Source organism: Nyctereutes procyonoides, unplaced genomic scaffold, assembly GCF_905146905.1.
Source record: "Nyctereutes procyonoides isolate TBG_1078 unplaced genomic scaffold, NYPRO_anot_genome, whole genome shotgun sequence".
Classification (NCBI taxonomy): Eukaryota; Metazoa; Chordata; class Mammalia; order Carnivora; family Canidae; genus Nyctereutes; species Nyctereutes procyonoides.
The window spans coordinates 400040-424012 of NW_026575111.1; the positions used below are offsets into that span (position 1 = coordinate 400040).

Here is a 23973-nt window from a genome sequence, read left to right on the forward strand (position 1 = left end):
GACCAGGCCAGAAGCCTAGAGCCCCAGCCTCAGCCCTGAATCCTGGGCGCACAGCCCTGCAGGGCGCACTGCCCTGCCCTCCCTGCTCCCCCCACCCTCATCCCACCACCTCCCACAGGAGACCCTGTGACCTACCTGCCACCCCAGGAGCTCCCTAACAATCTCCCAGCATCCAGGCTTCCCTCTCCTGCTGCCTCCAGGCCTCCTGGATCCATCCTTCACACCGTACTGGACAGAACTTTCCAGAAAGAGACTCTAAACAGGGCCCACACACCCATCAGCCTCTTCGAGGGGCACACAGGCCACTCAACTACATGGAGCCACGTGCACTCCTCCGCAGGTGCACGGCCAACCTGGGGTTTTGGCGACTTACTCTTCACTGACCCCTCTGCAGCAAGCCTGTCATCGCCCCCTCCCAGTCCCTGGCCCACACATGAGCACACCTGCCTCACCCGCATGGGCCCGGGGAGCCTGTGGGTCCTGGCGCCCAGCCCCCCGCCTGATGGGTGGTGTCTGGGGACAGCAGCCTGTGTGGGGTGGGGGTGGGGCGGCCCTGGGCCCTGGACCCTCATGCCCCTCCCCCTGCACCCACCCCACAGCCAGGGGCACGCAGAGCTGAGAGCCTTCTCCATGACCAGCAGTTGGGGCAGACAGGCACGCGGCGGCCACAGTGGGCACTGCCTTGGCCCCCAGGGGCCTGTTCACGAGGACACTGATGTGCTGCTCTGTGTGCACAGACGTGGCCAGGGGGAAAGCAGCCTTGCAGGCCGAGACTCTGGCAGGCCCCTGGGGCGGGCTGGCGGTTGTCCACCCCCCGGGGACCCAGGGGCCTGGGCGGGGGCCAGGGGCCCAGCAAGCACTGGTGCTGCCTGCCCCTCCACCTGTGCCACCACCCAAGGCCCACGTGGCCCGAATGCAGGTGGCCCACGGGCGCAGCCTTGGACCGTCTCTTATTTCAGGAAGAGCAAAGGAAAACTGATGCAGGAGAGCCTTCGATGCTGGGATCGTTGTTCGTAGTGGCCACCAGTTTGCAGCTAATGTGGGAATGGCTGGGAGGATGCGGCCCCGTCTCCCATGCCAGCTCTGAGGCCCCACCCAGCACCCCCTCTGGCCCTGGGGGTTTTGGCCCAGGCAGGAACCACAGTGCTAACTGGGGCCACAGTGATTGACAGCTCTACAAAAACCCGGTGGGCCAGCGGTCCGAGGGTGCCCGGGGCTCATGGGGCAGGCTCACTGCAGACCCAGCATGGGTCGGCGGGCAGCCCCAGGAGGCTGAGAGGGTGCTTAGCCTGCTCAGAAGGGACGTGGCAAGTGGACGTGACATGGCCAGAGGGCCGGATGGGGCCCTGGTGGTGAGGGCCGGGTATGGAGAATGTGCCCTCAGGAGCACAGCCGGTCAGCTGTCAGGAAGGACACCCACATGGCAGCCCAGGGGCCTGAGGCAGGAGGGATCACGCAGGGCACGGGGCGGGACGTTTATTCGAGCAGAGGAAAGACTTTCCGGCTCCTGCATCTCCCTGGGGACCCTGGCTGTGGGGTCTGCTGCAGGCTGCAGCTCAGGGACAGCTCACTGGGTGACACTTACTTTGACATCTGGGGCCCGGGCACCCTGGCCACCATCTCTCAGGTGAGTCTCCCCTGCAGCTGCTCTGTGGGCCCCGGCCCAGGTCCCCGGAGCTGCTCGCAGCTCCACCACGGCCAGAGTGCTGGAGCCCCAGAGCCCTGCTGTCCGTTAGCCTGAGATCCAGCCTGGGGCCCCGCAGGACTGCGGTGCAGCCCCCTTGGGCCCTGAGGGGTAAGCAAGCCAAGAGCCAGGCAAGAGAGCCTGGGGACAGCTGACGGCTGGGAAGGAGAAGTTGTACCAGGGCCCGGCTTTTTGTGTGCTGGGGACTAGGCAGGTGCATCAGTGTGAACATGATTACTCAGACCTCTGGGGCCAGGGCACCCTGGTCACCGTCTCCTCAGGTAAATGCACCCCTACCTGTGTCTGTCTTCCCGTGGGGTCGTGTGGCCGGCGGCAGGGAAGCCAGCCACGTGCGGCACCCTCCAGCATCGAGACACGGCCCGTGAAGGGGGCCGGGGAGGGTTTATGTCAGGGGAGAAGCAGGGACTGTGTCCCTGTGCAATGCTTTTGGTTACTGGGGCCAGGGGACCCTGGTCACCGTCTCCTCAGGTAAGACAGTTTTCTGTTCGCCCCTCTGTCCTGGCGCAGGGAAGCAATTTCCAGAGACTCCTGGGTCTCTGAGGGACCCTGTGGGGAGCCCAGGAGCTGCTTTGGAGGCTGTGAGGTCCTCGCTCTGTGGACGGCCTTCCTGGGGGCCATGGGGGTTTGCCTGCCGCAGTCAGGCCGGCACAACGGGCTGTGTCTGGGGAGTGCAGACCGGAGGACTTGGGGCGTCTGTGGCGGCCGGGCGGCCGGGCAGCGGGTGGGAGTGAGGTTTTTGTACACCGCCTAATGGGGCCCTTGGCAATGTGACAACTTTGAGTACTGGGGCCAGGGAACCCTGGTCACCGTCTCCTCAGGTGAGTCCTCACAACCCTTCTCTCCTCTTTCTCTCCGGGGCTTTTTGCTGCATTTGGGGGAAAATTAGGGTGTCTGGGTCTGGGGTCCAGAGGGACTCGGGAAGGAGCCAATGGGTCAGCGGTCCCTTGCCACCTGGCCCTCCGGCAGCCTTGGCTCCTCCTGGGGCCGCCTGGTTCTCTCAGCCCCAACGGCTGTGATTTGAGGTCCAAGGCCTTTCTGGGTCCCACTTCTTGTCTGGGGTCCCAGCATGGTTGTCATACTGTGACAACTGGTTCTACTACTGGGGCCAAGGGACCCTGGTCACCGTCTCCTCAGGTGGGTCCGCACCCTCCCTAGTCGGGCTGCAATCGGGGGGGTCGCGGTGTTGGGCGTTCTGGGGCTCAGGAAGTGGAGGCAGAGACGGAGGGCCGGAGATGGCCCTTCCACTGCCCCGAGGACGGCCGCAGAGAGGGACGGGGCGGCTTCTTTGCCTGCTCTGGCCACCTAATCCGAGCCTTCCTGGGGGCCGCCGTGGCTGCGGCATAGTCAGTGGAATAGGGATCTGTGGCTTTGACACACCCGCTCTCTGGGGTGGCGGCCCTTGGGGTAGATTGGACTCTGTGTCCCCAGTGGTTGGGGGCTGTTGGCCGGCAGATGGGCGGCCCAGGCAGGCAGTGGCCGGGATGTAGGGTCTCAGGGGCAGTGGAGGGTCTAAGAGCCTCCAGGTGACCGTGACTCAGAGGATGAGCTTCCACGGGCCGGACATAGTGCAAGCCTCGGAGTCGGGGCAATGCCGGCCCGAGCCCCTAGGGTTTCGGTCGGGTGTGGGTGGTGATTTCACCACTGTGATTACTATGGTATGGACTACTGGGGCCATGGCACCTCAGTCTTCGTGTCCTCAGGTAAGAGCGGCCCTCCTGGGGCCTTTATTTTCTGCTCCTTTCTCTGGGGTTTTCTGAGCATTGATGGCGGGTCCTCAGGACGTGACCCCCAGGGTCGGGCTGGCTGGGAGGGGACGAGGACCGGGGGGCTGAGGGAAGTCAGAGCCTCTTGATTGCCTGATGCCTTTCTGAAACCGGAGTAATGCCGGCACGCCCAGGGGAATCGCTGACCCTTGAGAGGGGCTGGGGGCTGGACCCCCGTGGCCGCAGGACTGTGGGGCTGTTGGTTTGGGCTAAGGAGTGTGCAGGGCTCGTGTGTGTGCAGAGCCACGAGAATGCCACTTGTAGAGCGCGCGGTGAGAGACTTCCCGCAGAATCACGGGCGATGTTTTGTGCTAGGCTGTGTCTATGAGACTCGTCGGGGTGAGGAGGGATGCTTGGTCCGCCTGGTGCGGGCCCCAGGGTGGGACTGGGGGGCTGCGGGGCTCGGCTCCCCCCGGGCAGAGTCTAAGACCAAGGGGTCTGCCCCTCCTAAGTGCTACGCCTACTAACTAGTGAAGGACAGGACATCTTTGAAGTGGCTCCTGAGGGGGAAAAAAATATAAGAAATCTGTGAATTTAAAATGTGAGAGATTTTCAAGTCTATGAGACTTTTTAATTGTACCAGTTGAATCTTATGTTTCTGGAGTTGATACAAGAAATAGTGACCCGGTGCTGTCCTGTCCTGCTGTGAGACTTGAGTTTTGACCACCATAAATTAAGTTTATTAATTTTTTAAGATTAATTTGGAGATTCTGGAAGCGGTGGTGCTGGGTTTTGCTGAGCCGCGGTGTGGGGCCAGGCACCTGCAGGTGGCAGGAAGCAGGTCACATGGACTGTCTATTTTAGGAAGCAAGAAAACACACTTGGCAAATTTATAGTTTGTGGTTATGCAGCCGTGGTTTTCGGGTTGTTTTGCCCAGCCCAGCGAAGCTGAACGCGGCCACAGCGCAAAACAACACCTGCGCAATTTGCATTTCTAAAATAAGACCGCGACCGACGCTGGCAGAAGCTGGGAAGCTTTCCTTTTTTTTAACTACTTGAATCTAATTTTTCAGTCTTAGCTCATTATGCCCATTTCCAAAGAAAGACGTCTAAGAAATTAAACTGTCTTCAGGGCAGTTGATCCAACATGTTTGTGTAACGGGGTTTTTCGTTTATTTATTTATTTTTTATTATTTTTTAGAATTTTTTTTTTATTGGAGTTCAATTTGCCAACATATAGCATATCACCCAGCGCTCATCCCATCAAGTCTGTAACAGGTTTTAATTGGTTTTTCCTGCTGGCGGTCGGTAACCCGAGCCCATTCTCTAGAGCCCAGAAGCACCGTTTCCACAATCACCGTGTTCGCGGATTTTTAAGCTAGATTTTCTGTTTGTGATTAAGAGGCACTTGGATAGGCTGATAAAGCGGCCTTGGGCTCAGCTTTGCAAGCCTTCCTGCTGGGACAAATCTTAGGTGAAATGTGCCTGATTGTCCCAAGTGATCTCAGCAAAGCGCGTTTCTTGTCGGAGGGAGAGGAAGCCTAGTCAGGTCTCGAGTCAGAAGGGAGCTGTGCTGGCTCTCAGGCCGCAGGAGCCCCCCAGGCCCGCCGTGGCTGGGGTCCCCCAGGCCCGCCGCGGCTGGGGGCAGGCCAGCGTGGCTTCTGCCACTAGGCCCACCGGCTACCCGTCGACCAACCGATTTTAATGGACTTGGAGGAAGTCTTCAAAGCCCGCACGGTGACCAGGGAGCCGAACTGGTAAGAGAGGCAGCCCCGGCTGCCAAATCTACTCCTCTGGGAAGTTGCTATTTGCTGTTTGGGTTTTCTGTTGATGAGGAATCACTCTTTAATGACTGCTCAGTGAGACAATATTTATTTGTATGAATCCCTGAGTGACCATTGCCTTGGTCCCTCACATTCAACTTTCTCTAAAGATCGTGTCTAGGAAACGGTGCAAAGTGGTGCCCCGGGGCTACTTACCTACGGATCCTAGGATCCTAACTTAGAGGGCCACTTAGGCACTGTCTGTTGTGAACGTGGCTTTGGATGTGAGGTCATTACTGCGCATTTGAAAGTAGCCCACCGCCTGGTGGAGAGCTTTCCGATACAGAGCAGACTTAGAAGTGCAAGTTCAGATAAGATGCGTTTTTGGTCATATTTAATGATGATTTTTATTTAGAGGAAATCTACCTAAGTCAGGGGTCCTACCTTAGACTCAGAGAGCAGGAGTTCGGCCAAGGGCCAAGTCCCGAGGGGAGGATCCAAGCACACTTAGCCCAGAAGCAGCACTGCCTATTCTAAAGCAAAGATGAGCTTTTCCCGGTGACAGGAAACATTCCCCAATCCTTGTAAAATTTCTTAATGGATTCAGACTTGTCAGGAAGCATTTTCCCCGGGATACTGAGATGGGAGTGATTGATTGATAATGCTTGGGCACCACCGGCAGGCTGAGGCCGGGGCAGGGCCTGGACACAAAGGGGACCCAAGTGCAGAAATCCACAAGGACAAAAAGGGCAGGGGTAGGCACAGGAGGGACTGACCCCGAGCCTGGCTGCGGTCTACAGCTTTCCAGGGTAAGACAGCTTTAGCTCAAAAGGCAAGCAGGTCTGCTGGCCTGAAACTTTCTAGCGAGTCCAGGACCCAGCTTTCAGGGCTGCGCTGGACAGGACGACTGGGCTGCCCAGAGCAGTTCTCAGCGCAGCTGAACTAAACCACATTGAACTGGAACTTCTGAGCTGAACCGGGCTGAGCTGAGCTGAGCCAGGCTGGCTGGGCTGAACTGGGCTGCACTGAGCTGGTGAGCCGGGCTGAGCTGAGCTGGGTTGAGCTGGGTGAGCTGAACTAGGTGGGTTGGGTGAGCTGGGCTGAGCTGAACCGGGCTGAGCTGGGCTGGACTGGGCTGAGGTGAGCTGAGCTGGGCTGAGCTGGGTGAGCTGAACTGAGGTGAGCTGAACCGGGCTGAGCTGGTCTGAGCCAGGCTGGACGGGCTGAACCGGGCTGCACTGAGCTGGTGAGCGGAGCTGTGCTGAGCTGAACCGGGCTGAGCTGGGTGAGCTGGGCTGAGCTGGGCTGAGCTGAGGTGAGCTGAGCTGGGTGAGCTGAACCGAGCTGAGCCAGAGGCTGGCTGGGCTGAACTGGGCTGCACTGAGCTGGTGAGTGGAGCTGGGCTAGGCTGAGCTGGGCTGAGCTGAGCTGAACCAGGCTGAGCTGGGCTGAGCTGAACTGGGCTGAGCCAGGCTGAGCTGGGTGAGCTGGGCTGAGCTGAGCTGAACCGGGCTGGCTGGCTGCACTGGGCTGCACTGGGCTGCACTGAGCTGGTGAGCTGATCTGGGCTGAGCTGGGTGAGCTGGGCTGGGCTGAGCTGGGCTGGGCTGAGCTGGGCTGAGCTGGGTGAGCTGAGCTGGGCTGAGCTGGGTGAGCTGAGCCAGGCTGAGCTGAGCTGAGCTGGGCTGAGCTGGGTGAGCTGGGCTGTGCTGAGCTGAACCGGGCTGAGCTGGGTGAGCTAAACTGGGCTGAGCTGTGCTGAGCTGAGGTGAGCTGAGCTGGGTGAGCTGAACCGAGCTGAGCCAGAGGCTGGCTGGGCTGAACTGGGCTGCACTGAGCTGGTGAGTGGAGCTGGGCTAGGCTGAGCTGGGCTGAGCTGAGCTGAACCGGGCTGAGCTGGGCTGAGCCAGGCTGAGCTGGGTGAGCTGAACTGGGCTGAGCTGTGCTGAGCTGGGCTGAGCTGAGGTGAGCTGAGCTGAACCAGGCTGAGCTGGGCTAAGCCGAGCCGGGCTGGCTGGACTGAACTGGGCTTCACTGAGCTGGTAAGCTGATCTGGGCTGAGCTGGGTGAGCTGGGCTGGGCTGAGCTGAGCTGGGCTGAGCTGGGTGAGCTAAACCTGGCTGAACCGGGCTGAGCTGGGCTGAGCTGGGTGAGTTGGGCAGGGTTGAGCTGAGCAAGGCTGAGCTGGGTGAGCTAAACCCGGCTGAGCTGGGCTGAGCTGGGCGAGCTGGGCTGAGCTGAGGTGAGCTGAGCTGAACCAGGCTGAGCTGGGCTGAGCTGAGCCGGGCTGAGCTGGGTGAGCTGGGTGAGCTGGGTGAGCTGGGCTGAGCTGGGCTGAGCTGGGCTGAGCTGATCTGAGCTGGGCTGAGCTGGGCCGAGCTGGGCTGAGCTGGGCTGAGCTGGGTGAGCTAAAACGGGCTGAGCTGCCCTGAGCTGCCCTGAGCTGCCCTTAGTTGCCCTGAGCTGCGCTGAGCTGCCCTGAGCTGCCCTGAGCTGCCCTGAGCTGCGCTGAGCTGCGCTGAGCTGGGCCGAACTGGACTGAGCTGGCTGATCTGAGCTGAGCTGGGTGAGCTGGGCTGAGCTGAGCTGAGCGGGGCTGAGCGGGGCTGAGCGGGCTGAGCTGGGTGAGCTAAACTGGGACGAGCTTGGCTGAGCTGTGCTGAGCTGGGCTGAACTGGGTGAGCTGAATCAGGCTGAGCTGAGCTGAACCAGGCTGGGCTGAACTGGGCTGCACTGAGCTGGTAAGCTGATCTGGGCTGAGCTGATCTGGGCTGAGCTGAGCTGGGTAAGCTGGGCTGGGCTGAGCTGGGCTGAGCTGAGCGGGCTGATCTGGGTGAGCTAAACCAGGCTGAGCTGGGCTGAGCTGAGCCGAGCTGGGCTGAGCTGGGCTGAGCTGGGCCGAGCTGGGCTGAGCTGGGCTGAGCTGGGTGAGCTAAACCAGGCTGAGCTGCCCTGAGCTGCCCTTAGCTGCCCTGAGCTGCGCTGAGCTGAGCTGAGCTGGGCCGAACTGGACTGAGCTGGCTGATCTGAGCTGAGCTGGGCTGAGCAGGGCTGAGCTGGGTGAGCTGGGTGAGCTGGGCTGAGCTGAGCTGAGCTGGGCTGAGCTGAGCGGGACTGAGCGGGGCTGAGCAGGGCTGAGTGGGGCTGAGTGGGGCTGAGCTGGGTGAGCTAAACTGGGACGAGCTTGGCTGAGCTGTGCTGAGCTGGGCTGAACTGGGTGAGCTGAATCAGGCTGAGCTGAGCTGAACCAGGCTGGGCTGAACTGGGCTGCACTGAGCTGGTAAGCTGATCTGGGCTGAGCTGATCTGGGCTGAGCTGATCTGGGCTGAGCTGAGCGGGGCTGATCTGGGTGAGCTAAACCGGGCTGAGCTGGGTGATCTGGGCTGAGCTGAGCTGGGCCGAGCTGGTTGAGCTGAGCCAGGCTGAGCTGAGAGCCGGGCTGAGCTGAGTTGGGCTGAGCTGAGTTGGGCTGAGCTGAGCTGGGCTGGACTGGGCTGAGCTGAGCTGGTCTGAGCTGGGTGAGCTGAATCGAGCTGAGCTGGGTGAGCTAAACCAGGCTGAGCTTGGTTAAGCTTGGCTGAGCTGTGCTGAGCTGGGCCGAGCTGAGCTGGACTGAGCTGAACCAGGCTGAGCTGAGCTGAGCTGGGCTAAGCTGAGCTGGTCTGAGCTGAGTGAGCTGGGCTGAGCTGCGCTGGGCTGGGTGAGATGAAATGTGCTGAGCTGAGCTGACCCGGGCTGGGCTGAGCTGGGCTGAACCGGGCTGAGCTGCACTGAATCAAGCTGGCCTAGCCAGGTGAGCTGAGCTGGGCTGAGCTGAGCAGGAGTGAGCTGGGTGAGCTGAGCTGGGCTGGGCTGGGCTGAGCTGGGCTGAGCCGGGCTGAGCTGCACTGAATCAGGCTGGCCTAGCTGGGTGAGCTGAGCTTGGCTGAGCTGGGCTGGGCTGGGCTGGGCTGAACTGAGTTGAAGTGGCCTGAGTTGAATTGAGGTGAGCTGGGCTGAACTGTCCTAGCTGGGCAGAGCTGGGCTGAATTGGGCTGAATGAACTGGGCTGAGCTGGACTAGGCTGGGTGCACTGAGCTGGTTAGCCATGGTCGCTGAGCTAGTCTAGCAGAAATGGACTGACTGGGTTGCTTTGACCCAGGAGTTTGAAGTCCTAGTTTGGGCTAGATTCATCTGCATTGGGGCATTTAGTTCTAGTCGGGGGGTGAGCTGGCCTTGCCGGACTGTCCTGACTAACCTTGATGTGACCTCAATAACCTGGTTGTGCTAAGGATGGGCCAAGGGGAGTCTGCATCACCCGACTCCTCATATGCACACCGTTCGCTGACCCTAGACACACCAGCCAGGGCTGGTCGGCTCGTTGGGGCGCTCCTCTCTATGCCATCAATCTGCCTCACAGATGGCTCTCAGGCTTGGGGCTGAGTGTGGCAGCCTGGCTCCTGTGTCTCAGGGGGAAGGCCACACTGGCCAAGGCCAAGCCATCCCACAAGTCCAGAGCTGGGCTTCTGCGGCAGGGTGGGGGCAGCTGCGCCTCCTCTTCCCGGCAGGACTCGACGTCAGCACTGCCATCCACCGCACTGCTGGGCTCCTCCCCGGGCTGGGGACGCTGCGAGGCCAGCCTTTGTGGCAGTGATGTGAGGGAGCTGCAGGGCTGGCCACAGCCCGCCTGGCAGAGTGTGAAAAGAACACAGCTTCTCACCCATCTCTTGTCCCTCTCTGGTCCTCAGAGAGTCCATCCCCTCCAAACCTCTTCCCCCTCATCACCTGTGAGAACTCCCTGTCCGATGAGACCCTGGTGGCCATGGGCTGCCTGGCCCGGGACTTCCTGCCTGGCTCCATCACCTTCTCCTGGAAGTACGAGAACCTCAGTGCAATCAACAACCAGGACATTAAGACCTTCCCTTCGGTTCTGAGAGAGGGCAAGTATGTGGCGACCTCTCAGGTGTTCCTGCCCTCCGTGGACATCATCCAGGGCTCAGACGAGTACATCACATGCAACGTCAAGCACTCCAATGGTGACAAATCTGTGAACGTGCCCATCACAGGTGAGAGCAGGGCCCTCCTCCCCGTGGCCGGATGGGTAGGGTGGGCCAGCCAGGCTGACGCACTGTCCCCTCATTCCAGGGCCTGTACCGATGTCTCCCAACGTGACCGTCTTCATCCCGCCCCGCGATGCCTTCTCTGGCAATGGCCAGCGCAAGTCCCAGCTCGTCTGCCAGGCCGCAGGTTTCAGCCCCAAGCAGATTTCCGTGTCTTGGTTCCGTGATGGAAAGCAGATCGAGTCTGGCTTCAACACAGGGAAGGCAGAGGCCGAGGAGAAGGAGCACGGACCTGTGACCTACAGCATCCTCAGCATGCTGACCATCACCGAGAGTGCCTGGCTCAGCCAGAGCGTGTTCACCTGCCACGTGGAGCACAACGGGATCGTCTTCCAGAAGAACGTGTCCTCCATGTGCACCCCCAGTGAGTGACCCCGCCACTACTGCAGCCCCTTGGGCTTGGAGTCCCTCACCTACACAGGGGTCCACTCGGGCCAGCTGCTCCCCGAGCCTTGGCTTCCTGCAGCGGCCAAGGGCGGGGTGGTGGGGGCCTAGCATTCCCCTCCAGCGGGTCCTTGCAGCTGAGGAAGGCCCATGGACTGGGCCTCCATTCTTTGGGTAAAATCTCCACTTTGCCTGATTTCATGTCCAGCCACTGACGCAAACTCTCTCCTGATCTAGATACAGCCGTTGGCATCAGCATCTTCACCATCCCCCCCTCCTTTGCCAGCATCTTCAACACCAAGTCGGCCAAGCTGTCCTGCCTGGTCACTGACCTGGCCACTTATGACAGCCTGACCATCTCCTGGACCCGTCAGAATGGCGAGGCTCTGAAAACCCACACCAACATCTCTGAGAGCCACCCCAACAACACCTTCAGTGCCATGGGGGAGGCCACTGTCTGCGTGGAGGAATGGGAGTCAGGCGAGCAGTTCACCTGCACGGTGACCCACACAGATCTGCCCTCACCGCTGAAGAAGACCATCTCCAGGCCCAAGGGTAGGGGCCCACTGCTCCTCTGCCCTGGGGCTCTCCCACAGCCCCTGGGCGCCTCTCCCCACCGGCCCCTCACCTGAGCTCACCACTGTCTTTCCTCCCACAGATGTCAACAAGCACATGCCTTCTGTCTACGTCCTGCCCCCGAGCCGGGAGCAGCTGAGCCTGCGGGAATCGGCCTCACTCACCTGCCTGGTGAAAGGCTTCTCACCCCCGGATGTGTTCGTGCAGTGGCTGCAGAAGGGCCAGCCCGTGCCCCCTGACAGCTACGTGACCAGCGCCCCGATGCCCGAGCCCCAAGCCCCCGGCCTCTACTTTGTCCACAGCATCCTGACCGTGAGTGAGGAGGACTGGAATGCCGGGGAGACCTACACCTGTGTTGTAGGCCATGAGGCCCTGCCCCATGTGGTGACCGAGAGGAGCGTGGACAAGTCCACCGGTAAACCCACCCTGTACAACGTGTCCCTGGTCTTATCTGACACAGCCAGCACCTGCTACTGACCGCTGGGCCGCCCACTCCAGGCGGGTGACCCGTCGCTGTGTGTGCACATGTGCAAACTAACCATGTCAATGGGCTGAGATATGGCATTTTATCAAAATTAGAAATAAAAACATCCATTCAAAAGATGCTCGTCCTGAGTAAGCGATGCTCTTGCCTGCAAGGGCCCTGGCTGTGCTGCCGCCATCCCCAGACCACCCTCCACCACCATCCCTGCCCCCACCCAGCCTCCGGAGGTCACTGTGCTCCTCGCAGACCAAGCCCACGCTCATCGCTCCTCTAGCTGCTCCCACAGCCACATACATGCACACATGCACACAGACGCAGACACGTGGACACACAGCAACATGCATGCATATGGACACAGACATGTATACAGTGCACATGGGCACACATACCCAGGCATGCACACACATGGGTGTGGACACAGATGCACCTCCACACACACACACACACACACACAGACATGCAGACACAGGCATGTGCACATGTGGGTGTGGACACAGATGTCCCCACATACACACGCACAGACATACAGGCAGACACGCAGACACAGGCATGCACATACATGGGTGTGGACACAGATGCACCTCCACACACACACACACGCAGACATGCAGACACAGGCATGTGCACATGTGGGTGTGGACACAGATGTCCCCACATACACACGCACAGACATACAGGCAGACACGCAGACACAGGCATGCACATACATGGGTGTGGACACAGATGCACCTCCACACACACACACACGCAGACATGCAGACACAGGCATGTGCACATGTGGGTGTGGACACAGATGTCCCCACATACACATGCACAGACATACAGGCAGACACGCAGACACAGGAATGCACATACATGGGTGTGGACACAGATGCACCTCCACACACACACACACACACACACACACAGACATGCAGACACAGGCATGTGCACATGTGGGTGTGGACACAGATGTCCCCACATACACACGCACAGACATACAGGCAGACACGCAGACACAGGCATGCACATACATGGGTGTGGACACAGATGCACCTCCACACACACACACACGCAGACATGCAGACACAGGCATGTGCACACGTGGGTGTGGACACAGATGTGCCTGCCTACACACAGATAGACATACAGGCAGACACACAGACATAGGCACACACACACGTGAGTGTGGACACAAGCGCACCTCCACATACATGCACAGACATACAGGCAGACATGTGGACTCAGGCATTTGCACACATGGGTGTGGACACAGATGTGCCTGCCTACACACAGGCATACAGGCAGACACTCAGACACAGATGCACACACGTGGGTGTGGACACAGATGCACCTCCACATACACATGCACAGATATACAGGCAGACACACGGACACAGCCATGTGCACACGTGAGTGTGGACGCAGATGCAGCTCCACATACACATGCACAGATATACAGGCAGACACACGGACACAGCCATGTGCACACATGAGTGTGGACGCAGATGCAGCTCCACATACACACAGACATATAGGCAGACACTCAGACACAGATGCGCACACGTGAGTGTGGACGCAGGTGCAGCGCCACATACACACGCACAGACATACAGGCAGACACGTGGACACATGCACACGTGTGAGTGTGGACACAGGTGCACACACACAGACACACAGGCAGACACACGGACACAGACACACACACGTGGGTGTGGACACAGGTACACATGGACACAGATACCTGTGCACGCACATGACACATGCACACTTATTCACACATGTATACAGCCACGCTGACACATGTGCACACACATGGATGCCAGCCCTTGCACACCCTCTAACCCAGGGCCTCCCGCCCTCTCCAGCCGCATCACTTCCTGCAGGCCTTCGTGGCCCAGCTCTGCTTGTCCTTCTGTCTCTGACCATGGCTGCCATTCCCAGGCCTGGGTCCAAGGGAAGCCCCTGCCCACGCCCAGGCGCTCGAAGGAAGCAGAACCCCAGCACCCGGGGATGAACGGGGCTGGGCCTGTCCTGACAAAGCAGGCAGGGGGAGGCTGCAGAGAGTCTGATCTGAGTGGGGGGCCCCTGTGAACACCAGGCCCTGGAAATGGTGGGAAGCAAGGCTCCCGGGGGCAGGACTGAGGGAGCACAGAGCCCTCCGGGCAGAGAAGGGTGGGGGCCGCAGTGGCATCTCCTCTGCCAGCAGCCACAGGCAGCAGAGCCTCCTTTGGGCTGCCTCTGAGACCCTGTCTGCACACCAGGCCCTTGGGCGCCTGAGCTCCAGATGCCCTCAAGGGCCCACTTGGGCTGAGGCTGGAGCCCCCTGAGTGCCCTCAGCCTGTGCACCCCAATGTCACCCTCCTGGAGCTTCAGGGTTCTGTCTGGCCCCTGGGTACCCGAGCACTGGTGGGGTGGACAGCCAGCCAGGGCCCCACCTGGCCTCTCACATGTGCCACCCACTCAGAGCAGGGAGGGCGAGCCAGCGGGGATCTCCCTGGGAAGCCGGGCCTCAGCGGCTTCCGCAGCCAGGGGCACACGCACCCCAAGCCACCATTGGTGGAGGGGCCTGCTCCCTGCCTGAGTCCCAGGTGGTCCTGGCTGAGCCACCAGCGCCCCCCCCCCCCGCCAGGACACTGAGCCACCCGTCCCGGGCCCCACGTCTCGCCCAAGCCCAAGCCATACCGCTGTGTCTGTGTTGCTCTGCCGAGCTCTCTGCCTCCTCAGGGCTAACGGGGTAGGTGCGCAGGGTCACCACCCCGCTCTGCTTTGGCCACGTTCTTCCTTGGCCTGAGCCCTGCATCAAGTGGCCAAGGCCTCGCTAACGCCTGACTCAGACCCTTCTCCACAGAACCCAGGAGCCCTCGGCCCCACAGGGTGGGTGCTGAGGCGTCGGGGGGGCTGGGAAGCCATGCGCCCTCACCGGCCCTCCTGGGGGCAGCACAGCCGGGGCCTGGGGCGGCTCTGGGGCTGGGCCCTGCCGGCCATGGCCTGACCCCTGTGTGCTGTGTCCCCTGCAGGGGGGGAGGTGAGTGCCGAGGAGGAAGGCTTTGAGAACCTGAATACCATGGCATCCACCTTCATCGTCCTCTTCCTCCTCAGTGTCTTCTACAGCACCACAGTCACTCTGTTCAAGGTAGCGGCAGGGTGGCAGCGGGAGGAGGGTGCACACAGCCACAGGCCTGCCTCCCCTGCCCCTGCACCACGGGGAAACAACTCACACTGTCTGTCATCTGCAGGTGAAATGACCAGCCAGCTAGGAGCGTCAGAGCCCCGGGAGATGGAGCCCAGGGACCACCGCCTAGGGGTCTGGGGTCCCCAGCCTGTGGGGCCCGTCAACTTGTGCCTAAATCTTTCCCACGTCGCCCCTCCCGCTTCCAGCTCGAAGACAAGGCTTCTCGAGACTTGGCCAATGCCGGGACGCGTGGGAGCCTGCAGCCGCGGCTCCGCTGCGAGCGTTGCTTTGCAATGTATACGCGTGTCGCCTTGAAATAAACGTGTACATTTTGGGAAACTGCTGCCTTGTGCTGGTGTTTTTGTCCCGAACGGCACTCCCTGGGTGCTGCATGTGCGTCTCAACGGGCAGCCCTCGCAGGGAAGGGCACGTGAGAAGGGGGGTCTGTCTGCATGCAGGCCTGCCAGGGGACATGCCAGGAAAGGGGACCCCGGCGGCACCCCGGGAGTCGCGCACGTCCAGCCTGCTCCAGAGAGTCCCAAGCCTGACCTCCTGGACACGGCGGGTGCCAGGAACCGGGCGTGGGCCTCGGGGTTTCGTGTGCGGCCAGCGGGGGCCTCCGCCTCGGGGTCCCCGCACGGTGCACTGCCCGATCTCTGTGCCCAGCAAGCCTGGCCACCCTAAGGGCCTGTCCCACCCGCTGTGGCGTCGGGGGGCTGGCAGGAGCACGGGAGCTCACCCCACAGCTGGGCCGCACAGTGGCTGGTGTGGGGAAGGCAGGAGTTTCTGGCGAGCAGCCGGGGAGAGGCAGAGGGCAAAGGCTGCGCGTGTCCACATCACTGCAGAGCAGGGCAGGCGGTGCCGGGCCCGGGGCCACGGCTGAGTCGGAGCCGCGCGGGGGGGGGGGGCTTGTCCGGCCACAGTGCGAGCAGCCAGTGTGGACCGCGGGCCATGGAGATGGCAGCAGGCGTCTGGGTGCAGGCGCATGGGGCAGGGGGCTGAGAGGGAAGGCGCAGACCTCCACGAGGGATGTGGGGTGGCACCTGGCGAGGACGGCTGAGCCAGGCTGCAGGAGGTGTGGGGAGCAGCCGAGGGCTCGCAGGGCCAGCCCCAGAGGGGTGGCTGCCGTGGAGGCAGGAGAGGGGCGTGGTCCCGGGACATCTGTCCCCCAGCCTGGGCTCCAGGTGGACACTTCCGGCTCTGGCTTTGCTTTGGTTAAATGGACTGCACCTCGGCCCGACGAGGGGCACGTGGGCCTGGGGGCTCTGGTGCTGGGGGCGGCCGTCGGCTCAGGACAGCACCTGCGGGAGCGGCAGGAGCCATGGACGCCGGGGGCGGGAGTCGGCTCCAGGCTGCGTCTTGGCTTCCAGGGCTGCCTTGGCTTGGACACGAGGCACCTCTCCCTGCCATGTCGCTCCCCAGGCGCCGCCGCTGTGTGCATGTGCCCTGTGTGAGGATGCTCCTGGCGCGGGATTAGGGCCTTGGCCCAATCCAGTGGGACAAGTACGTCCCCAGGGATCCAGCCCCCCACGAGCTCCCCATCGGGGCACAAGGGTGACAGGATGTCAAGGTATAACCTGGCACACGCGATTCCAGCCGCCCACCCCGTGGCCCCGACTTCATGTCCCTGTCCTGTGCACAGCTCTTCGGGAACAACTCCAGAGGTCACCCTGCTCAGCATCAACCGTGAGGTCAGCGTCTCGTTTATCACCTGAGTCAGGGCCAGGGGAGACACTGGTGAGCCTGCAGCAGGGGGACAGCACACAGATTGACCACGTGCAAACAGTGGCGATGGGACTGCGCGGAGTGCACATTCCCGTCAAGGACGGAGAGATGGTGGGAAGAAGGGACAGTCCAGGAGGGCTTCCCCTTTAGACGAGCAGGAGCCGGAGGTGTCTCTCAGCTCCACGTTCCCTCCTCAGCTCAATGCTCTATCCCCAGCTCCACACCCTTTCCTCAGCTCCACAGTCTGTCCCGAGCTCCTCACTCTGTCCTCACCTCCGAGCTCTCTCCTCAGCTCCACGCTCGGTGCTCAACCCCTCACTCTGTGCTCATCTCGGTGCTCTCTCCTCAGATCATCATCCCTCTCTCCTCGGCTACACACTGTCCTTACTTCCACCCTCCATCCTCAGCTCCTCACTCTCTCCTCAGCTCCACGCTCTCTCCTCAGCTCCACGCTCTCTCCTCAGCTCCACGCTCTCTCCTCAGCTCCACGCTCTCTCCTCAGCTCCACGCTCTCTCCTCAGCTCCACGCTCTCTCCTCAGCTCCACGCTCTCTCCTCAGCTCCACACTGTCTCCTCAGCTCCACGCTCTCTCCTCAGCTCCATGCTCTCTCCTCAGCTCCACGCTCTCTCCTCAGCTCCACATCCTTTCTTCATCTCCACCCTCTGTCCTCAACTTAATGCTCAGTCCTCAGCTCCACACTCTGTCCTCAGTCCCTCACTATGTCCTTACATCCTTGCCATCTCCTCGACACGTCACTCTCCTCACATCCACACTCTGTCCTCAGCTCCACGCTCTCTCCTCAGCTCCACACTGTCTCCTCAGCTCCACGCTCTCTCCTCAGCTCCACACTGTCTCCTCAGCTCCACGCTCTCTCCTCAGCTCCACACTGTCTCCTCAGCTCCACGCTCTCTCCTCAGCTCCACACTGTCTCCTCAGCTCCACGCTTTCTCCTCAGCTCCACGCTCTCTCCTCAGCTCCACGCTCTCTCCTCAGCTCCACGCTCTCTCCTCAGCTCCACATCCTTTCTTCATCTCCACCCTCTGTCCTCAACTTAATGCTCAGTCCTCAGCTCCACACTCTGTCCTCAGTCCCTCACTATGTCCTTACATCCTTGCCATCTCCTCGACACGTCACTCTCCTCACATCCACACTCTGTCCTCAGCTCCATGCTCTCTCCTCAGCTCCACATTCAGTCTCCTCAGCTCCACTCTCTCTCCTCAGATCCGCAGTGTCTCCTCCACTCCACACTCCTTTTTTTATAAATTTATTTTTTATTGCTGTTCAATTTGCCAACATACAGAATAACCCCCAGTGCTCATCCCGTCAAGTGCCCCCTCAGTGCCCATCACCCATTCACCCCCACCCCCCGCCCTCCTCCCCCTTCCACCACCCCTAGTTCGTTTCCCAGAGTTAGGAGTCTTTATGTTCTGTCTCCCTTCCTGATATTTCCCACTCATTTTCTCTCCTTTCCCCTTTATTCCCTTTCGCTATTTTTTATATTCCCCAAATGAATGAGAACATACACTGTCCTTCTCCGATTGACTCATTTCACTCAGCATAATACCCTCCAGTTCCATCCACGTTGAAGCAAATGGTGGGGATTTGTCGTTTCTAATGGCTGAGTAATATCCCATTGTATACATAACCACATCTTCTTTATCCATCATCTGTCGATGGGCACCGAGGCTCCTTCCACAGTTTGGCTACTGTGGACATGGCTGCTAGACACATCGGGGTGCAGGTGTCCCGGTGTTTCATTGCATCTGAATCTTTGGGGTGAATCCCCAGCAGGGCAATTGCCGGGTCGTAGGGCAGGTCTATTCTTAACTCTTTGAGGAGCCTCCACTCCGTTGTCCAGAGCGGCTGCGCCAGGTCACTCCACACCCTCTCACCAACTCCTCACTGGGTTCACAGCTCCACACTCTGTCCTCACCTCCACTCTCTCTCTTCAGCTCCACACTTTGTACTCAACCCCATGCTCTGCTCACCCCTCACCCCCACACTCTGTCCTCAGCTCCTCGCTCTCTCCTCAGCTCCTTGCTTTCCCCTCAGCCCCTTGCTCTCTTCTCAGCAACTTGTTCCCACCTCAGCTCCTCGCTCTTTCCTCAGATCCACATTGTTTCCTCAGCTTCTAACCCTGTCACCAATACCACCTCAGTCCTCAGCTCCACACTCAACCCTCATATCCACACTCTGTCCTCACCTCTGGGCTCTCCTCAGCCCTGCCTCTGTCTTCAGCTCAACTTTCCCTCCTCACCTCCACTCTCTCTCCTCAGTGCCATACTCTTTCCTGAGCTCCACACTGTGTCCTCAGCTCCTCACTCTGTCTCACCTCCAGGTTCTTTCCTCAGCTCCACACTCCATCCTCAACTCCGACTCTATAGTCTACACTCACCTCAATGCACTCTCCTCAGATCATCCCTCTCTCCTCAGCTCCTCACTCTGTCCTCAGCTTCCTACTCCCACCTCAGCTCCACGTCCTGTCCTCAGATCCACATTCTTTCCTCAGCTTCTAATTCTGCCCTCAAGACTACCTCCGTCCTCAGCTCCACACTGGATTCTCATCCACACTCTGTCCTCACCTCTGGGCTCTCTCCTTACCTCTGAGCTTTCTCCTCAGCTCCACACTCTGTCCTCAGCTCCACTTTCTCTCCTCACCTCCACAGTCTCTCCTCAGAAGCTCACTTTATCCTCAGCTCCACACTAGGTTCTCAACTCATCACTCTGTCTTCACCTCAACAGTCTCTCCTCAGCTCCGTGCTCTCTCCTCGGCTCCACACTCGGTTCTCACCTCCTTCTTCTCTCCTCAGCTCTTAGCTCTCTTCTCAGTGCCTTGCTTTCTCCTCAGCTCCACACTCTCTCCTCAGCTCCACTCTCTGTCCTACATCCTTGCCTCTTTTCAGCTCCCTGCTCTCTCCTCAATTCCTTGCTCTCTCCTCAGCTCCACACTCTGTCCTCAGCTCCTCACTCTGTCCTCACCTCAATGCTCTTCCTCAGCTCATCGCTCCCTCCTCAGCTCCTCGCTCTCTCCTCAGCTCATCGCTCTCTCCTCAGCTCCTCACTCTCTCCTCAGCTCATCGCTCTCTCCTCAGCTCCACACTCAGTCGTCAGCTTCACCCTCTGTCCTCACCTCCACACCCTGTCCTCCACTCCACACTCTTTCCTCAGCTCCTCACTCTGTCCTCACCCCAGCGCTCTCTCTGCAGCTCACACTCACTCATTCATCAGCTCCACACTCTGTCCTCACCTCCACGCTCTCTTCTCAGCTCCTCGCTCTCTACTTAGCTACACTCTCTCTCCTCACCTCCTTCCTGTGTCCTTGTGTCCTCAGCTCCTTGCTATCTCCTCAGCGCCTTGCTTTCTTCTCAGCTCCACCCTCTGTCCTCAACTACACACTCTAATCTCAGATCCACATTCTTTCCTCAGGTCCTAACTCTGTCCTCAAGTCCGGCTCAGTCCTCAGCTATACACTCAATCCTTATACCCACCCTCTGTCCTCACCTCCGGGTCCTCTCCTCAGCTCCACACTCTGTCCTCATCTTGATTCTCTCTCCTCAGCTCCATGGTCTCTCCTTCGTTCCACACTCTCTCAGCTCCACATTCTGTCCCCTCAGCTCCACGCTCTCTCCACAGCTCCTCACTCTCTCCTAAGCTCCTCAGTCTCCTCAGCTCCACACTCGGTCCTCAGCTCTGTACTCTGTCTTCTCAGCTCCACATTCTGTACTCTTGCCCACGCTCTGTGTTTGGGGTCACGCTCTGTCCTTGGGGCCATGGTCTGTCCTAAAAGCCAGCTTTCCTCTGCTTTGTGCAGCCAGTTCTGTTATAGTCATGTAAAATCTTAAACACCGTGTGGGCACCGCGTGCACCTCAAGGGGATACAGACCATGACACCACAAGGCTGTCCACCTACCTTCCCGGATAACCCCCCAACTACTCCTGGCTCTTCTCAGATGAGGGATCAGATTGTAGAAGGGTGCCTGTTCGGACCCTCTGCCCCAAGGCCAGATAGGCAGTGCCCCCCCCAAAGCTTCTAGTTCTGGCTCCTGAGAGCCTCTATGCCCCCACATTCCCTGGGAGCAGGGAGTGGAGGGAGGCTGGCCCCTTTCCCTGCACTTACTTTAGAAAAGTCCATGCCCCGTACCTGCAAGGCCTGCTTCGAACAAAGCACAGCAACACTCTCTTGGTGACAAAGTTGTAGTCCCCCCAGCTGTCCCCTCCATTTTGAGCCCTCACCCAGAGTCCCCTTTAACGTCCAAATTTCTACCATCTGTCTCCAGGGCAATTTGGCTTTTTCTGACACAAGCATCAAAACTCTAGCCTCTGCCCGTCAGCAGGTTCCAAAGCCACGTCCTTATTTCTAGGTGTTTCCTACATCATGCTCCGTTTCTGGTACCAAAACTGGCATTTGTTTCCTGTGGGTGGCTGAACAACAGACATATTGTGCCAGTCTTGGGGGCAGGGAGGCCCAGATCAGGGTATGGCGGGTTGGCTCCCTCTGGGGCCTGGAGGGGTCCTGTGTCCCACACCACCGCTGCTGCTGGTCATGGATGACCCTTGGTGTTCCAGGCTTTAGCACGTGCTCCAGCCACCAGCTCTTCCTCACAGGGTACTTGTCCTCTGTGCATCCCACTGCCTCTCATAAGGACAGTCATATTGGGCTTGGCACCCGCGCTCTGACAGTATAACCTCAATAAATTATTTATTCTTCTGCTATGACCTTATCTCCATACAAGGTCACATCCTGGGGCACTGGGGGTCAGGACACAGCTCTGCCCACAGGCCCACGCATGCCTGGCATCCCCCCGACCATGTGTTATAGGAGTCCTTGCCTGAGAGAATGCCAGGGAGCTGTCTGGGAAGCAGGGGCCCCAAAGGCAGCTTGGCCAGCTGCTTAGGGGAGCAGAGAGCTGTCCTGCTCATGGGACCCGTGGAGTGGGCACTGGCACCACCACCCAAGCAGACAGCCCAGGCGGCAGGCTGACGAATGGGCACGTCTGAGCAACAGCAGTGGTGCCTGGGAGGCGTGGCACTGGTATGGGAAGGCACGGTTCTTTTTTGTATGTATTTTTTATTGGAGTTTGATTTGCCAACAAAGGAGTGGGAGCGTGAGGTTCTTAGCTCATGCAGTCGAAGAACGAATCTTGGGGACAACGGAGAGTGAGCAAAGCGATAGAAGTTTAATAAACAAAGGTCTAGAGGAAGCTCTCAGAAGTGAGAGGGGTCCCGTCAGGGTTGCCTCTCAGGGCTTTTAGGAGGAGTCTTCTATCGAGAACTGACCAGGAAGCTGGTGGCCTTAAGATTTTCGTGCTGTCTTGGTTTGAGCAGGACTATTGAAAACACCCTCAATGGCTTCATTCCTTGTGGTCTGGTGAGGTTCTGTGATTGCTTGGTAACCATCAAAGGGAGATACTCCCTAACATTTCACAGCTAGGGAGCCAGATTTTTGGGTTGTTTTTTGTTTTCTCTGTTTCCACTGCCTTATCTGTTTTCTTGGGATCTATGGGAGCCTGGCTCCGGGCCTTTCCCTTACCTTGCCCTGCCTAGGCCCATCTGTTCCTACCTCAGCACAAGGCAGGGGCCACAGCCTAACAGGCAGCTGTGCCATCAGGGACACAGGCAGGGACCCTGTTTGGCCACCCTTTGCCAGCCAGGTCCCAGGGAGAGGTCAAGGGGCCCTGAGCAGGGGTCTGGGCGACACCAGCCCGAGCATTGACCGAGCCATGGGCTCTGCAGCGAGGGAGCACCAGTTATCTGATTCAGGCGACAGGTGGGGCCGTCAGCCACTGGCTAGCTCTGCCCTCCCAGCCGCACCCCCTGAGCCCCCTCCCCAGCCACCCTGCACACTCACAACCTGTGTCTGTCTTCCAGCCTCCAGAGAATCGTCACTTCTGCTCCCCTTGGTCTCAGGATGTAAGGTCCCAAAAAATGGTGAGGACATAGCCCTGGCCTGCTTGGCAAAAGGACCCTTCCTAGATTCTGTGCGGGTCACGACAGGCCCAGAGGCACAGGCCCAGATGGAAAAGACCACACCGAAGACGCTAAAGATGCTGGACCACTCTCAGGTGTCTTTCCTGTCCACCCCCTGGAAGCCAGGCCTGCACTACTGCGAAGCCATCAGGAAAGACAACAATCAGAAACTGCAGAAAGCCATCCACTGGCCAGGTTGGTGGCCCCCGACCACCAAGGAGGGCCCTCCAGGCCCCCCACACACCTTCACCACAGGGCTGGTCCCTGAGCACTGACACCACAGCCAGGCCACGCAGGGCACAGAAACCCCCCTCCACCACCCAACCCTCGAGTCCTCTCCCCACAGACCATGCCCCAGGGTGTGAGAGAAAGGCTGCGCTGGGCGTGAGGCCTCCTGAGGCCCAGTGCTCACCTCTGCATGGTGCAACTGCTCACCCCTCCTTCCTGCCATCCCCAGCATGCACTCTCTGGCCCTCACCTGCCACTGTTCCTCTGATTTCAGCATCCTGGGAAACTGCCGCCTCCCTGTTGACTCATGCGCCATCCCGACCCCAGGACCACATCGCAGCCCCCAGCGTGACCAGGGTCTCAGGTGAGGAGCCCCCTCCTGCCTTCCCATCCCTTCCGCTGACTCCTTCCAGCAGCCCTCCTTGACATCTCCCATGAGCCTCTCGGTTCCGTCTGGGTCAGGAAGAGCAAGCGCTGCAGTGGCGTCTACCCACAGCAGGCCCTGTGCTGGGCAGCAGCAGACACCACACCAGGCCCCTTGTGAACAGGAGACACCCCCACAAGACACCCCACAGACAGCACGGGGACGGGGTGGGACCCAGAGGACAGAGCTTGGATGTGAGCTTGACACAGAGCCCCACGGAGGACACATGGCCAAAGTGTGGAGTGAGGAATGTGGCCCCATGACCCTTACAGAATGGTAGCTGGCCACCTGAAGGCTCAGGAGCCCTGGGGACCCAGGACCTCCTTGCCACACAGGGCCTCTCACTGAGCTGCCTACCCTCCTCCGGTTGCCTCTCTGCAGGCCACACGGCGTCACAGCCACCCTGCTTGCGCCCTCGGGACAAGGCTCAGTCCTCTGAGCCAGGCAGCAGGCCTCATGAGCAGAGGATGGCAGCCCCGGTGCCAGCCCTCTGGGGCGTCGGTGAAGCTCACACAGGGCAGAGGCTGTGGGCTGCTGTGGCCCCTCTGTGGGCTCTCCACAACCTGCCCCAGTGCCATCCCCAACCCAGGCTCAGCACAGCCTGCTCAGACACGGAGGGGACAGGGTCATCGAGAGCGGTCAGCCCTCCAGGCAAGGATGCGGAATGCCACCATGACCTGTGGCCAGGGTACACGCCCGCTGACGAGGAGCCTGGGCTGGACGCCGCACACAGGCTGGGCCCTCACCCTCTGTGGCTGGG

At 59.9% G+C, this 23973-nt stretch overlaps 1 gene segment (V, D, J or C); it reads left to right on the forward strand.

Moving 5' to 3' along the window:
- The first annotated feature begins 3354 nt into the window (after positions 1-3354).
- On the forward strand, positions 3355-15187 carry LOC129514847 (Ig mu chain C region-like). The segment is given in 7 exon segments: positions 3355-3405; positions 9899-10216; positions 10296-10634; positions 10892-11209; positions 11313-11645; positions 14714-14829; positions 14933-15187. Coding segments are annotated over 7 exon segments (1476 nt in total).
- The last annotated feature ends 8786 nt before the right edge of the window (positions 15188-23973 follow it).